Genomic DNA, 17,053 nt, shown 5'->3' on the forward strand with positions numbered 1-17,053 from the left:
GGAAGATTACTGCCATATATGTCAAAACGTGGGGAAGATTGGGGATACCGGTTGTGCTCCCTAAGTGCCCCTGCTACAGGCACTCCAAACTGCAAAAAAAAATGCAATAACATTTTGGCTTATACAAGAGCCTTTCTCAATATATATCATATGGAATTTAACACAAACACAGTGTTAAAAAAAATAAAGGTGTGTTTAAGAAATTCCATAAAAGCTATATATTAGTAAAATTCCTAAAACAAATATTTTACAAATGGATTTATATCAAATTTGCCTTTACCAGGTTAATTAAAAAATTACATGCTCAAGGACACAAAGGGGGAGATTCATTAAGCACTGGAAGGGGTTATTGCACATCAATCCTGCATTCACTGGTAACCCGTGTCACAGCTGAGTGAGTCCAGGAAAAGTGTTATATGGTCACAAATTTTACCTTGCATTTAAATGAATATGTGGCTGTATCTATAAGTGGCACTAGGATACCAAATTTCAGATGACTAACTCTGAAATTGTTCCTAGTATAGACATTTGGAATGATTAATATTTGCTGTAATATTTCATCTCATCTGGACTATAGAATGAACAGAACTACTAAAACGATGGATAATTCCGTTCAATGCAGTATGAGAAAGAATGAATAATGAAATTTGAGAGATTCTTCTAACAGCACTAAGTTTTGCATCATTATCGCAACAATTACTTTAACATGAAAACATGCAAGTAATTGAGTGCCAAAGCAGAGGCCATTGTATACATATAAATGGGAGTGGTCCACCTCTACACCTAGTGCAAATAGAAGCCAGACAGCTAAATACAAAAGGCTTTGGGTACGTATTGCAAAGCTGACTGTCCATTCATGTTATTTATCAATCATGCTACATGTAGTAGGTTACTTGTCTCAAATTCACAAGCTGCATTTCTTTACATAGCTGCTATTGCACACTCCATCAATATAAGTGGCAGGCCTGTCCTTGCTCAATTTAGAGACTTTTTTGTCACCAGCCTCTCCAATATTAGATCAACATCCCCAGTGCATATAGTGTGGCTATACAGTACATCCTTCAGAACTGTATTTTATATCTCTTGCCTTTAATGGTGATACATATGAATGATAACCAAGCCTTTTCTAAATATCTTCAAAATCTTGTTCTACACTCAAGCCTTCCTCGTGAATGTTCATATGCTGTAATATATGTACTTATGTGACTAGTTTTTAAAATGTATTGATATGCTGTGATATTGTTTTGATGTCAATGCAATTCCAAGTATTTAGCTGTTCTAGTCTTAACTACCCTCCCATTCTGATCTTTTAAGAATAGTTTTTTGGATTCTCAATCTCTTTCCCCTTCAGGCATTATCTAATCTAAATATAGTTGTGATTTGTATTGGATGTTTGGAAGGTTCTGATAATATACACTAGGCAAAACATTATTTTTTACATTGGCTATGCATCACGATTAGTGCTCTTTATAATACCCCCATTGCCTAGGATTGTGTCGTGTTTAATAGAGAGATTTAGTTATCTTTATTTACTGAGCAATGGGAATTTGTTAATGGCATTCCTATATACTTAAGGGAATCCTTCCTCCAGTTTAATTTATTTAATCTCTAGTGACAACTTTGGGTAATAGTGCTAGATGTTGGAATGCTGCCACGGTTGTAAAGAACTGCTCAACTCTCCGTGTGGTTCTGTTACTCTTACTAAAATGAAAAGAAAGAAAGTGTATCATAGTCAGATAATTATTTGAACCCAAGCATCAATTAATTAAACGGAGACTGCATTTGCAAATATGAAGTCTTCACTCTCCATTATTTCAACGCCAATGTTTTCTTTACTGAACAAGGTGTCTGCAAAATGGATTTGTAAGGCAGTGTGTTGCCTGCTTCCCGAGCAGGGAAATGATCATCAAAGTGTATATGCCCGTAGCCCAGTGATTTCCAACCTTTTTTGTTTGGAGGAACCCTTGAAGTATTTTGAAAAATCTATCTGGCTGACACATGTTAGGTTCGACAGGGGTCAGTCACAACTTTTCACACCTCACGAGCCACCTCTATTTCCCACCCTTTACCCATGTATTTCTCTCCCATTCGTCTCACTAACCCTCCCGCCTCGCATGTATTTATCCCTTGCGTTTCACTCTTACTCCCTCTTTTCCTCACTCCCTCCTGCCCCCCTCTCTTCTCTTACTCGCCCCACCTTCCGTCAATTACCCCACTCTCTCTCAATCCACCCTACAAAATACATACCAAAAAAACCCACCCCCAGTGGGGGTGGGGGTCTGTGGTCCGTAGGAGGAACCCCTGAGACTGCTTCAAGAAGCCCCAGGGTTCCACGGAACCCTGGTTGGGAATCACTGCCCTAGTCAGACAAACAGTTTGCCTTGATATTTCAATGTTTGGAGACTGAATCTGTGGTGGTGAAGATTATTATGACAAAGCCCCTCCCCCCCCCAAAAAAACCATAGATAAAAAAAGGAACGAAAAGAATGATGGGAAGTGGAGTTTGTACAAAGAGAAGGAACTGGTTTGTTTCAGCACACTTACCCCTTCTAATAACATATACTGTCGTGAATGCTTCAATGTTAGTTTTATCTTAGTGCAAGACGGACAGCTTATTCAGTTGTTCTAGCGAATAGATGAAAGAGGATCCTCATTTTAGCTGCACAAAAACACTGCAAATCTACTTGTCTACTAAGGACTCAAATTGCATAAGCTTTTGAAGACTGCAAACTAATACCATGTTCTGAGTTTTTCATTAAGAATAATATATCTTTACATAGAGTGCACACTTCAGCATACACACATTTTTGCAATCACAATCTCATTTTGGCACAGAAGACACAGGGGACAAAGTGATTTGCCTGATTTCACAAGGAACTGCTCTGTGATTCAAACTCACTATTACCACGCGGCCGCTCCTCCTCCCTTTGGAACTATGGCTCAGAAACAGATGTTGAGCAGAAAGGGCCATTTGTGTGACACATGTTCAATAACTCAATATTTCTACTCTATGTTATATGGTACAAGGAAATATCAAATGGACACTAAAGAAAATGATCTACATGACATATAGCACGTGAACAGCAAAAGTAATGTATCTGAGAAAATGGAGCACTGTTCTGTTTTTCATTATGATCCTAAAATTAATTGTATATATGGCCCCTAAGTTACCAGTGGGGGAAAAGGTTTTACTGTAATGTTTAGAGATGTCCAGGAGCCTTTGAATGTTTTCAGTCATTTGGCAAGTTTCACGTGTATTGGCATAAAACGAGTACACATTGTCTGCATTACAAAATTGAGAAATAGCATCCATGCAGACTTTTAACAAGTATAAAAAAAAAAAGACTATGTTTTAAATACTGGGGTCAAGGTTCGTTCCATTGTAAATTATAGATAGATTATAGATAGATTTTAGCAAACGTTATAATTTTGGTGATTTTTTTTTTTGTCAGTCACAAATGTCTAAAATTCCCTCTCCAACCCCCTCCCCCACACAAATCCCCCCAACCTGCGGCCATGCTACAATCTTCAAATACAGTTATTTGTCAAATCAAAGGACAGTCACAGAAATATGTTTCAGAGTATTACTTACTGTAGCTTTACAACTGCAGTGCCGAACTCTCCAGAACTTTAGCGGTAGATCCTCAGACGGTCGCTAATTTTGTGCAAATTACATAACGTTCCCGAAATAGGTAATAGAGATTATTTTCCTCCTTATTAACTGGCATCCTCAAGGCTAATCATATGCAAAAGTAAGGTCTGTTAGCTAAACAACCAAGGTAATGTTACCTGGATGAAGGGGGATTAGCGTAGCCTAAATAAAAACACTGCACATGCGCATTGGGAAAGAACATTATTAGGGAACGTTATATAATATTCTAATTAAATAATATACTATGTTAAAAACGTATATATTTTCTTTTTTATACATAGTGATTGAACTGTGTGTAGTTGAATATTATTTTGGTTACTTCTGTCTCCTTGAAAATAATTTTCTCATATGTCGATTTATTCTGGTAAACTCATACTTTATACCAGGGGAGCGCAAACTTTTTTCCCTGTGCCCCCCTGCCGGCAGTCCCCCTCTCTCCGCACCCCCCCCCCTCGGCTCCAGCGTCATGACATCACGTTGCCATGGCAACGTGACATCACCTGACCTCACTGCATCATTTGGCCCTGCGTTGCCATGGCGACAGGTCTAAGAAGCCGCCGGAGCCAAGGTAAGTGCAGTTTACAGAGGACGTTGCCTCTTCCCCGGCAATTCATTTAAGTGCCTTCGGGAAGAGCGCGGGCCCTCTGTAAACCCTGCGCCCCCAGCAGACAGTCTCGCCCCTCCATTGTGCGCACCGCTGCTTTTTACCATAAATTATATATACAATAGAAGGCCACATAAACAGATGTAACATTCATTTTCATCATTCAACAACATATTATAGTCAATCCCTTAAAAAATAAAACAATATTAATTTGTTTCTACCCTTTATATGTTGCACAATATATCCGTTAGTATAACACATGAAAGAGTTAATTCCTACACTCTGTCTATTGATATGGGTATCACTTATGACCTTCCCAATTTCTCTTGTAGGCTATTCTAAGAAATAACGCAGTGTGTCTCTGGGTTTAGAAGTGAGTAAGGTCAGCTTTCAGCAGACGCTAAATATCGTTTTATTACTAGCGTTCTTTAGCAGTAACGGGGGTCTGCTTTGCATATGAAGTAGCCTAAGGGCCGTTAAAATGTACCGTTCCCTTATTTTTAAGGAAAATGACTGATCAATTTACCGCTAAGATGCTTTGGGGATATGCATTACAAATATGCATACGTTAAAAGGAGAAACCATAACCATAAAAAATGAGCGACCTTCTGAGGATCTACCCCTTAGAGAGCTAGCGACGAAGTGTTATCGTTTCAAAAATAATTTCCTCAAATGCAGCTTTATCTGATAAAATTCCAATTAAGTCAGCGTTTGGCTGGAATCCTTCTACATGAAGCATGGACCCCCTGTGGTTTCAAAACTATTTCTCTTGAGAAAGTAGTTTATTATACTATTATTATCTAATCTCCTAGTATACTTCAGAAAGCCTTCCCAGGTCATTCGGGTTAATACCTTTCATTCCAACGAAAAATCCTATTATGTTGAAGTAATAAAAAATAAAAGAAATATTTTTTTTTTTTAAAGATCTGCTTAACTGCAGTACATTTATTTCCTTTAGTAAACAAGGGACCAGTGTAAGGATTCTCGCCCATGTACTGTAACAACCATTTGACTGTTGTCCATAAGCCTACCAAGAGTAATATGCGAGTCCTCTCAATCTGCAATGCAGGGGCTGCAATATTTATTTTTTATTTTAGCGACATAGCTCAATTGAACATAAATCAATACAGGTGTATACATTTCAACTGGGTATATCTCAGAGATGTGTTCTTTGCCCTAAAGTTTCCCTTTTTAGAAATAAACATTGAACTCGGCTGTTTGATTCATACATTTTTTTTTTTTTTTAAATAAGTTAAGGGTTTTAAAACAAATCTGCTGAGACTTACTGAGTTACTTTATGGAGTTGCGCAAACTTTTATTTAAGAAAAATAGAAAACAAACATTCGGTATTTAAAACATTTTGTCTCATTACTTGTGACACTAAGGGCCAAAAAAACCTACTGGCCGATAAGTTGGCGATAAAGCTTTTCTGCAAAAATGTTTCCCTGGGGGAAAAAAATAAAAAAAATTCGCTAAACGTGCGGGCGATAAGTTACTTATCGCCATCTTATCAAACTCGTGCAATTCTAGACCAGGAGCTTATCATGCTGATGTACCACTATGCCAATCAATGGGTACAGGGTGGGTATAGTGGGTCCGGGGTGGGTGGTTAGGCCTCCTGGGTGGGTAGTGGGGGGGGGGGGGGTGGGTTAACCCCTTAATTACTATATATATATAATAACCGCTAAGGTGATTAAGGGGTTAGGGGTCATTAGATTGTTTTATTTAATGTATTATTTCTGGCAACGGAGGACATGGCCCTGCGGTATGCTGACGAGGACACCCTTCATAATGGCAGGGGTAAGGAGAAATGTTTATTTACTTTATTTATGCTGCCTGGCTAATGTTTGATTTAATAATGGGCAAATGAGCTATTATCAGATCTGGATAATAGTTATTTTGCCCATTACTGTACTGTATGTGTTGGGGGGTGGGGGAGTTTTATTTATGGCAATGTATGCCAATTTTTCTTTTTTGATACAGGATTGGTACCGCAGGCCAGTGGGGACCCACGGGGACCACCCGAGGACCAACCGAGGGCCCCAGGACACACGCGGAGGAACACTCGTGGGGACCACCTGTTGGCCCCCAGACACCATGGGAACCACTCGAGGACCCCCGGGGACCTCCAGACACCTGCGAGGACCACCTGGAGGCCCACGGACACCCGCGAGGACCACCCGAGGACCCCCAGATATCTGCTGGGACCCCATTGGGGCCCTCGGACACCCACGGGGACCAACTGGAGGCCCACAGACACCCGCTGGGACAACCCGGGGAACCCCGCCGGCCTCTGGTATCAATCCTGTGTGTAAAAAGATAAAATCTGGTTTTATGTGGGGGCACAGGGGGTGGGTTGTGTATTGGCAGTTAGTACATATTGTAATGTTTATTGGGGACAGAGGGGTGAGTGATGGGCCAAGTACCCACTTCACTCACCCCCTCTGCCCTCAATAAAGCATCTATTGTGTCGTAACCCCTTTTTTGCCTTAGCAGCTATCCGCTAAGGTAATGAAGCTGCTTTAATGTAATTTATATTATTAGTGTGCGGGAGCAGGGTGTCTCCTGAGCTGAACCGCATTGATTTCAGCCTCGGGAACCTCCTGCTTCCCGAGATAAAGCCCCCATTATGGGGTGCCGGTATCTCCTATGCATTTAAATGTCACGTGTCACATGACCATGAGAATCAAATGCATAGGAGGTACCGGCACCCCATAACGGGGCCTGTATCTCGGGAAGCAGGGGGTCCCCGGACCTGAAATCTATGCAGTTCTGCTCCGGAGACCCCCAGCTACAATACACTAGTAATAAAATGTAAATGAAACTAAATTATTTTCAGGCAAGATTTGCGCAGGTAGAGGCAGCTCTCTCTCTCTGCAGCAGAAAAAATTCGCGGGGTGAGCGCATTTCAGAGGGGCGATCTTCACGTCGCCGGCTACTCGCCATTTTTGCAAATGTTGCTAATCACTGGTATTCGGGGCTTTCTGCATACCGTCATAGCAACGCTGTCAAAAATGGCCCCTAAGTATTACAGAAACTGGAGTTTAATAAGATTATGACGGTAGGGGTAGATTGGCTGCTTTTAAATACAGGTTAATCCCATCATTACCTCTACTTGTCAATTATATGATATATGTATTTATGTATGAATAGTTTATTGTAACAGTCCTATATACAGTATATGTTATTCTTAAAGTATGTAAAACAGTGATGTACAGTTCTGTTAAAGATGAGGGACCTGCAGTGGTTAACGCTCTCTTGCAAAAGGAGCTGTAACCACATCAGACTTGGGTATTGTAGGCCTGGACGCTGTTTTGGGATTTGACCTATTGTGGAGGAACCAGGGAGAGGTTGACCACCTGCTGAGTGGACTTGCTCTGGAAGAAAGCTGTAAACTTTCAAAAGTATTGTATGCCTGGTGAAGGGGATTGTATGGACATTGTCCTGTATCAGCCTGCATCGTGTGGTCTATGTTAAGGATAGGAATTACCATATTTGGGCATGCCATTTTGGGCTTCCTGGCCCACCTTCAACCCCAGTCATCTCGTCAACCAGGTCTCGGGCTGTGTGCAGAGACCAGGACTATTTTCCTACAGAGAATGGCTGGAATCTCCCTGCTTGGGACAGAGGTATAAATACTCCTTCTCCCCAGCCTCAACTGAGTCTGATTCTTGGCCTGGTAGCCTTTGTGAAGGCTGTGTGCTGACAGAGATGAAAGATCTGAAAGGGAGTCAACAGAAGGGAACTTAGGAGACCCAGTTCAGGAGTCTGGAGCATCCAGTGTTGCTGTCTGCTTGTGCAGCATCGGACTGAGCTGTTTGGAATGAAGCAATGGCAGGAAATATGAAACTGCTAGCAGGTGGAGAGCAAGGCACTGCTGCCCATACTACTGAGGACAGCAGCGCAAGTTGGGAACGTGTTTTGGGGTAAGCTTCTGGGGGCAGAGGTCCCTGCACCTAGGACTTTAGGCTGTTCCCCCAGTTGGGTGAGTGTGTGTGTTGTACTGGTGGTTTGTGGAAACTTTTTCCAATAAATTAACTTTTGTTCAACTCTGCAGTTCTGTCTAGTGTACCGATCCCTCGTGTAATTGTCCTGCTCTCCCGTGACAAAGATTACTTACAAACCCCCAAGTTCTGCTTTCTAAATTCTTCCCAGAACAACACACACAGATAAGGGGCAAAGTGATATACTTCTGCTGTTACCAATGACTCAGGGTCTCTATCATTCTGTAAATTGAGACACCCCTAACTGTATTTTATATTATACCTGACACCAATACTCTTAACACTGTGCTTTTTTGCATCATAGTTTTTTGTTCAATTTTAACTAAATATCCTTTCAATTTTTTTTTTACATACTGTAAGATATTTTGTTTCCTTATAAAGTCTTGTAACACATTTATGTCGGTGTAGTGACACAACAGGTGAGAAGGCTGAGGTTGAGAAGGACACCCCAATACTTTCATCACAAATTACATTACTTTTTTTTTTTTTAATACATTTTTTTACTTCAATAGTTTCATGTGGGCAATCTCTAATTACCTAAAGAACTGTATAGCTGCCAGTAAATTCGTTCCCCATGTATTGATCGGCGAAATTTGGTGTCATCATTAGAGAAGGGATATGTTTTTCTTCTGCTTCTGTCACTCAGTGGAAGCTCATGAATATTCATGAGCACTCCTGCACTGACATGTGCAAGAGGGAGGGCAGGGCTGACAAAGGGGTGTGCCAGGGCTTGTGACAGGACATGAAGGGGCAGTGCCTTAGCAAATGGTTGTTAAAATAGAATACAAGAAAATTGTCTTTCAAAGTTGTTTTTTTTAAAAACAGAAAATGCTAAAAGTATTTTTTCTTACTACAGAACTGATTTATTAAAAAAAAACACACATGCAGGATATTGACTGAACTGCAGCTTTAATAACATATATCCTACCTTTAATGCCTTTTAATTTTAACCAATTCTGGGCTGGATTTACTAAGCAATGCTATGCTAAATAAAACACCTTAAAGCATATTCAAGTAACTTGTATTTGAATTCCAGCAAACAGGTTGTAAAATGTTATTTCCAGATCTGAGATTTTTTTAATGACTTTCTAGAAACAGGCAAAATTTGCCAATATTTTATTGTGAAAAATGTCCTGAAAACGGCAAACTTCGCCCAAAATTCGGCAAGCATTAAAAGGCAATGTGCATTGCACATTCCAAAACATAAGCAAATTGTATCACGCCAAATGGCCATAAACATACTGTACTGACATTTTTACATTTCAGAGTAATCTGGTGAAAATGTTACACCTAAGTCTATTGTCACACATTCCTAAGCAATGTGAATTTAAAGCTGCAGACCAAGCAATATCATATGTGTGCTTTTTTAATTTTTTTAATAAATCAATTCTGTACTATGAGAAAATACTTGTAGCATTTTTTAAAATAACTCTGAATGACATTTTTAATGTATTATAATGTAACAACCCTTTTTTGTTTCTATAGCAACCATTTACAAAGTAACATCCCCTTCCCATTCTGAAACAGGCTCTGGCACACCCCTTTTTGAGCCCTACTCTCTCTCTAGCAGTGCACCAATTGCATCTAGTGACTGCCTGGTCACATGATCTTCCCCACAGAACTTTGTCATATTAATATGCATATGCGTGCCACGGACTGCATACTCCTCTGCAGTCATTTAGTAAACCCCCGAGCCACATCTTTGCCGATCGATCACAGGAGAATGGATCAACCGACAACTTAGCTAATTACTTATCATGTGGATTGTATTGATGCCTATATTAAAGGGGGGTGGGGGAAACGGCAGCTTGGACTGCAGCTTTAATATTCACACAACCATTCTTTTACGGCACCGTAAGGTGTTTTATGGCTTAGTACCACTTAGTAAATATGACCTTCTATACTTATCTAAAGTAGTAAACTATCAGTGACACAGTATACATTGTTATAGACCTAGCGTGGTGTGAGAGAGGCAGACCAAGTTCTATACCAGGGCTATTCAACAGGCAGCCCACAGGTCAATTGCAGCCTGTGACGGGTTTTGATCTGGCCCTTGGACTTTCAGCTGCAATTTTTGACACAAACTCACTTGTAAACTAAGGTATTGTAAATATACTTGGTACAGATGTTATACATGGTTGCAACATTTTGCAATATAATCATTTTAAAGTATCTAAATGTATCTAAAAAAGCTTGAGGCCATTCTATTCCTAAATGTTTCGTGATCCGATACCTTTTGAGAACTAGTTGAAGAACCCTGCTCTACACCATTGTGAAACTCAGCTGCGAAAATCCACACCGAATTATTAAATGTGCTGGATTTCGGAATATGCATTTGATCAGTTTTAAACACTGAGAATAATAATTTTTGGGGTGCTTGAAATTTTCAGTCCTACATTATGAGAGTTAACTGATAAAAAGTAGAAAGTCAAAGAACCGTGAATCTGTATATCACTAAATCCTAATCCTTTAATGAATGTTCCTTTTCTGATCAGTCATACAACTGGAGTCAAGTCAGATTAGATCCCACTTTGTGGCTCATCACTGAACCATATCTGAATTTACCCAGTAGCACTATTAATATTAGTGATAATCTGTACGTCTATATAGCAAACTTTTATTATAAAAACATCCACTATATGTTGTTTTCAAAGACATGTTCAACTGAAATATTATCACCCTGCCAATATTTGTAGTTGATGGTCATATTTTTTTAATGAATAAATATTGTAAAGTAAGTTTGATCTTCCCCATGCTGAAAACATGTTCAGCTGTATTCAATAGAATGGATCAGCACTAAGAAGGCATTGTCATATTGAACAGTGGCCATGGATGGGGAAACACAAACATAGAATTGGACGGTAGATATGAACCAATTGGCCCACCTGTCTGCCCATTTCCCCCATATACTATAGTTCATTGACAGTCTTGGAAAAGGAGCATCACATTTGTCCAAAACCACACAGCATGAATTAGTGGGTGAGAAACTGCTAGCATGGCCACCTTAGTCCTTAGTAACCACTACTTCACACTTGGAAGACAAAAAAAGTGAAGGCAATCAATGGTGATTACAAAATACAGTATACAAGAATATTCTATTGTTTCAGGTTTAAAGGAGACTAAAACAGTTAATATATAGTGAATATGTCACAGATTTTATTGTCCCTTACATTTCACGGCTATTCATCAAAAAGCACGGGTGTAATACATCTTTAATTCCTTCTATAGTCAACGTTCTCAAGAAAGATTGCAACAATTATGCCAATTCCTAGTCATTACACTACTATTTAATTTCCCAAATGTGCAAATACAGCTGGGTGTAATATACACAACACAAAACTGCTTCTAAAGATGTTTTTTTCTTCTTCTTGCAGAGCTCTTAGGCATTTGTTCTATTAGCCCTAACATGTTCTAATGCATAATGCACACATAAAACAATTACTAGAATAAGTCACATATGTACCTGGTATAGTTCTATTCGTTGTTCCGATACCCGTGCCTTTGGATTTTGTAAACGAAATACTCTAAATTCTGCCTTCACCAAGTTAGAAGCATTTTTCTCCATTGCAGAGACGTCAAACCTTACGATTCTGAAGTAAGGGCTGTAATAGTTTGGTGGGATGACATCTGCAAAAAGTTAGTGTAATTTTTTTTAAATGATAAAATACATAGTTCATTGAAAGAGCACAATACAATGATAGCCTCAAGAAACAGAAAGGGAAATGTCAACATCATGTTCCAGTTTCCAATAGACAATTTAGTATCATTAACAATGCAACTAGAAAAATAAACATATGTGTTTGATTACAGAAACACAAGATTACTAGAGATTAACAAACCCTTCTCCAGTGATGTCTAAAGAAACACATGTATCTATTAGTTTGACAGGGAAACAAGTTAGAAGTTCTAAAATGTAAATAAACTCATTTAAAATGTGATGCTAGATTTTATTTTAATGCACGCCAGAATTTAGGAGAAATGTTCAGGAATCATTTGCTTTATTTTAATAGGCCTGGATCAATTTTGTGACCGAAACATTTTCCCATTAGTGTGCATACTAGATACTAAAAAGTTGTGGGTGTAGAAAATATGGCTACATTCCAGTGTCGTTTTGTTCAGAAGAGGAAGCCAATAAGAATCTCTCCTATAGCCTGATCCACACACAACACAACATGATGCTGCAGCTTTGTGAATAAGACTCTTTATTAGGTACCAATTGGTTTCAAATTGAAAGAAGATCTTACATCTATTCAAAAAGAATATGGTGTATTTTGTTGGACCAACAAATAATCTACAGCAGGGGTAACCAACTCTAGTCCTCAAGAACTCCAACAGGTCAGGTTTTCAGGATATCCGTGCATCAGCAAAGGTGACTCAATCAGTCCCTGCTTCAGCACAGGTGGCTCAATCAGTGGCTAAGTCGAAGAGCACTCCTTAATTAAAGCACTCTTTAAGTCAAAGTGAGCCACTGACTGAGCCATCTGTGCTGGGATATCCTGAAAACCTGACCTGTTGGTAGCTCTAGAGGACTGGAGTAGGCTATCCTTGATCTAGTGTACATGCTTTCAGAAATCACAAGGTTGATAATACATTTGTTGTGGTAAAGCAGTAAGTGAAAAATAAAAACAAATAGTGCACTTTTCTCGCTATTAAAGATGGTCACTGCATGCCATATGCAGAATGTATAAGCATTACACAGCAGACAGTTAAAAAGACATAGTTAAGTGATATGTAACAGAATTTCAAGGCGGAAAACACTGCTTTTACCAACTGGATTACAAATTATCTGTATTTGTCATGATCAATTTCTTCTTGGAATAAGAATAACATAAATCACATATTTCCTCAATTATTTGTACAAATTACATAAACAACGTGTGCATAGTCCTTAATTCCAGGTTTTCAGGATGCAGTGTAATTAGTCCCAATGATTATAGTAAATATACAGGTATGTACTGTAGATGAATGAGCTTTGACCTCAGGTCACTGGTTAAAATACCTTCAAAAGCCATTATCAGCTGGGGGGCATTCGTAGCACGTGTCATACGGTATCAGTTGTAAATGGGAATCAGTCATTTGTATAATGTCCTCATAACAACCTTCTCAAATATACAGGTTGTTCCTGAGTAAGTGACTCAGGTCATGCTGGTGGGGTACTATGCGGTTACTAAGTAGTGTTTTGTACCAGTTCAAAGCAGAATAACCCTTTGATGAGTACTACAGCATACTTTTGCAGCACTGGTTTCAGATGAAGGGAATCTGAACCTCTCTACATGTCCCTGCCACTCATATACATGTATATAGTTATATATCTCTAGTGCTGGTGAGAGAGCAACATACTGTATGGCTTTGTACGTGTTATGAAAGTGAATGATTGATGCTGTAGCAAATTATACAAGTTCTCAGTTGTCCTTCCTACCTCCCCCCCAAAAAACAACTATGGTTATAATGTGTACATTAAAATCATAGTCAAAGGCGGCATTCTCTAAGTTTTACAAATCATTTAAGGAGCATTTCTTCCTACTTGTTTTTCAATGTTTTTTTACAGGATGGGCCCCCCTGAGGCAAACACCACTACTTTCACCTCTGGGGACCTGCCGGTACCCGAGATACTAACCGGTGAAGAAAGGTTTAAATCTCCCTTAGGCTGCGCTTATAGTGCCGGCGACGGCGACTTCAGGCTGCGGTCGCTGTAAAAATCAAATTGAGATGACTTACAGCGATCGCGACCAAGCCGTCTTTCTCAGCCGCGCTTACTGTAAGCGCACGTGACGACAGCAATGCATTTGTATTGACGCGACGTCGCGTCGCCGGTACTATAAGCGCAGCTTTAGAGGAAACAAAATTGCTGAAGCTCCAGCCAATAGAAATCTGCAACGACATCAATTGAGGCTTCCTATTGGATGGCCAATTAAATCCCATGTAAAAAGAAACAAAGAAGTAATATCAGTAACTTCACCAGTAAGTATCCCTGAGGCTGAAAATAGTGCAGTTCAACTCTATAGGATCCCTGATTCCAACCCTGTAAAATACTGTAAATGGAGATTTGTTAGGGGGGTTTGCCCCTTCAAATACAGAATTTATTTGGTTACTACAAGAGCAGGCCATGCCAAAATCCTCTGTGACATTAGTATTAGGTAATGTTTTTTTGTTGTAAACCTCTTACAAAAACATATGCCTGTTGGCCAACACATTCTTGGCAACATTCTCTGAAAGATTAGTACAAATTAGCAAAACTAAAGTCACTCAATTTCCTCAAAACAATGCATGAAAATGCAAGCTTAGGACAGCATGCCGTTTTTGCTCAGCTCAATTGACTTTATTTTGGAAAGATCAGTAGCTTCTCCCACTAAATTCTTACTATTCCAATTGCGGCTGGTAAACAATCGCTACAAAGATTTATTTTGATTGCCTTTTGTGTTTATGAAGCATTTGTTTTTTTGGTTTGGTGCCAATGTTTCACAGCCCTTTATTTCCTATTAGCTTTTCCAACCTGATCGCAGAAATGCAGTAGCCATTCAGCTTTGAAAGAGGATTTGCTAATATTTACAGTTAATTCTAGTTATTAAACACAGTTGTTATCCTTTTAAGACTCTGGCCAATTTCCTTAGCCTGCTGGCAATTAAAGTAATTAAGTTTATTTCAATTGCTGCTCAAAGATTACAGAAACATGCATAGCTGTGCTATACTTTAAACACTCAAACAAGGCATTTAAAGCAGTTGAAACTATCATTTAAATACGAATGGCATTATCCAAATTCACCATTTACGTGCCATTTGGGAATCACTAACGTCTATTCTACCTTAGACACCATTTTAATAACGTCTTTATTAATATAGTCGTCTATCCAAACCAATACAAAATACCTACCAAGATCCATCATTAAAAACCAAAGATACTAGCTACCTTCAGTCATTAGGGGCTATTTAGTCTTCCAATGGCAATACTTGGTACGTTTACGCACCAGTTTTTAATGAAAAAAAAAAAATAGATTTGGGAGTGACCAAGGCAGTGCTATACAGTAGCAGAGTGCCATTTTTATCTTGTGTTTCCTATCCAAGTCCCTTATTCAATATGCTGGCACTGAGTTTGAAGCAGGGGAACCTGGTTCAATTCCCGGTGTCGGCTCCTTGTGACCTTGGGAAAGTCACTTTATCTCCCTGTGCCTCAGGCACCAAAAACATAGATTGTAAGCTCCACGGGGCAGGGACCTGTGCCTGCAAAATGTCTCTGTAAAGCGCTACATAAAACTAGCAGTGCTATACAAAAACATGCTATTATTATATGCAGTGAATCTTCCTTCTCATGGCTCAAAAAGATGTCAGCACCATTCCAATGAATGGAGCTTATATCATCCCAAGCAAGGGTAAAATGGCTTCACCGCATATTAACCATTTCACTCATGGTTTAAATCTTCAGATCTATGTATCTAAATACAAAGTAATGTAAATGATCTAAGTACGCCAGGTCCTAAAGCAGCATTTCATTCAAAATCCCACATGAGTTTTTTTCTTATATTAATCAGTTGTGTAGTATTATAAAATATTTACTGCATATTTTTATTCTCTTTTTTTTCCAGACTCTTTACAGTAAACCCTTTCTACTGAATTGTAATGCACTAAGCTTCATTGGGGTGCTTTTGTAACCATTTAGGCAGCCACACAACTTCCTCTTTTGAAATAGGCGGCCACATTGCGTGCTCTGGGAAGCAGGATCTTCGCCGATCGCTCGCAGGGGAGAACGGATCGATGGGCAGCTTGGATAATTACACTGCTGCAAAAGCAAGGAACTGCTGCATTTATTCAAACACAAAAACAGGCAGGAAGGAAATGCTGTTTGAAAGGGATAAAGACATATGCTCTCGTGTTGCCCGTGTGCATCCGCGTGGGCTTTGGTCAGCTGGCATTCCAGTAGGAAATTAGTTATGTAACCAGTGGTAGGTTTCCAGATGCACCGCCCCATGGCACTTACCGGGTGCTGCCTCCTCCGTACTGCTGCCCTCCGTCTTCTTCAAAATCGAAGCCGACGCGGTGTCACACGGCGCCTCATTGCCATGGCAATGAGACGCCGCCTGTCGTCGCAACGTCATTTGACACTGCAGAAAGAAGGCAGAGGCGGCAGCAGGTAAGGAACTTTCCATTAGGCCCGATTGGCTCCAGAGCGCGGCGGCCTCTGGGTTGCTGCCCCAAAATGTTGCCACCCTAGGCCTGGGCCTATGGGGCCTAATGGAAAATCCCCCTCTGTATGTAACACGTGTGGTAGAGCAGGAGTGGCCAACTCAGGGGCCACCAACAGGTCCGATATTAAGGATATCCCTGCTTCAACACAGGTCATTGATTGAGACACTGATTGAGCCACCTGTGGTGAAGCAGGGCTGGAGTTGGACACGCCGGCTCTAGTGGGATACATCAAATTCAGCGTCAGTGTTTGTCTTGTGTTCTCATTTCCCTACATCAAAATTGAAGTGTTCAGTTTGATACACCTGAAACCTGGAAATAGTGCAGTGTGTCAGAAGGTAGCACCTTACTTGCATAGCAATGTATCTTCGAGTGGAATATTTCAATGGTTGCAATTCTAACACTCAAGCACCAAAAAAAAAAGTGGCGGATTCATGATATATACGGGACACTGTGAAATCAGCTATTTAAATAAATGGGCAGTTTTGCACAATTCACAATCCCGAATTTACCACAAGTTGTTGTTTTTTTTTTTTTTTCAATAGTATATTTTTGAAAAGGTGCCATTCTTTCATGTTGAGAAAACCATACTAAAACAAATACTCTGCACTTCTT

At 39.8% G+C, this 17,053-nt stretch overlaps 1 protein-coding gene across 1 annotated transcript in view; it reads right to left on the minus strand.

The window, feature by feature from the left end:
• TGFB2 (transforming growth factor beta 2) overlaps positions 1-17,053 on the minus strand; it is a 139,569-nt gene that overhangs the window by 23,942 nt on the left and 98,574 nt on the right. The window contains exon 2 of the mRNA XM_075595588.1: positions 11,724-11,887. Coding sequence (XP_075451703.1) covers positions 11,724-11,887 — 164 coding nt within the window. The remainder of the gene's footprint in view (positions 1-11,723; positions 11,888-17,053) is intronic.

The sequence above is a fragment of the Ascaphus truei genome, chromosome 4 (genome assembly GCF_040206685.1).
Source record: "Ascaphus truei isolate aAscTru1 chromosome 4, aAscTru1.hap1, whole genome shotgun sequence".
In the NCBI taxonomy this organism is placed as follows: Eukaryota; Metazoa; Chordata; class Amphibia; order Anura; family Ascaphidae; genus Ascaphus; species Ascaphus truei.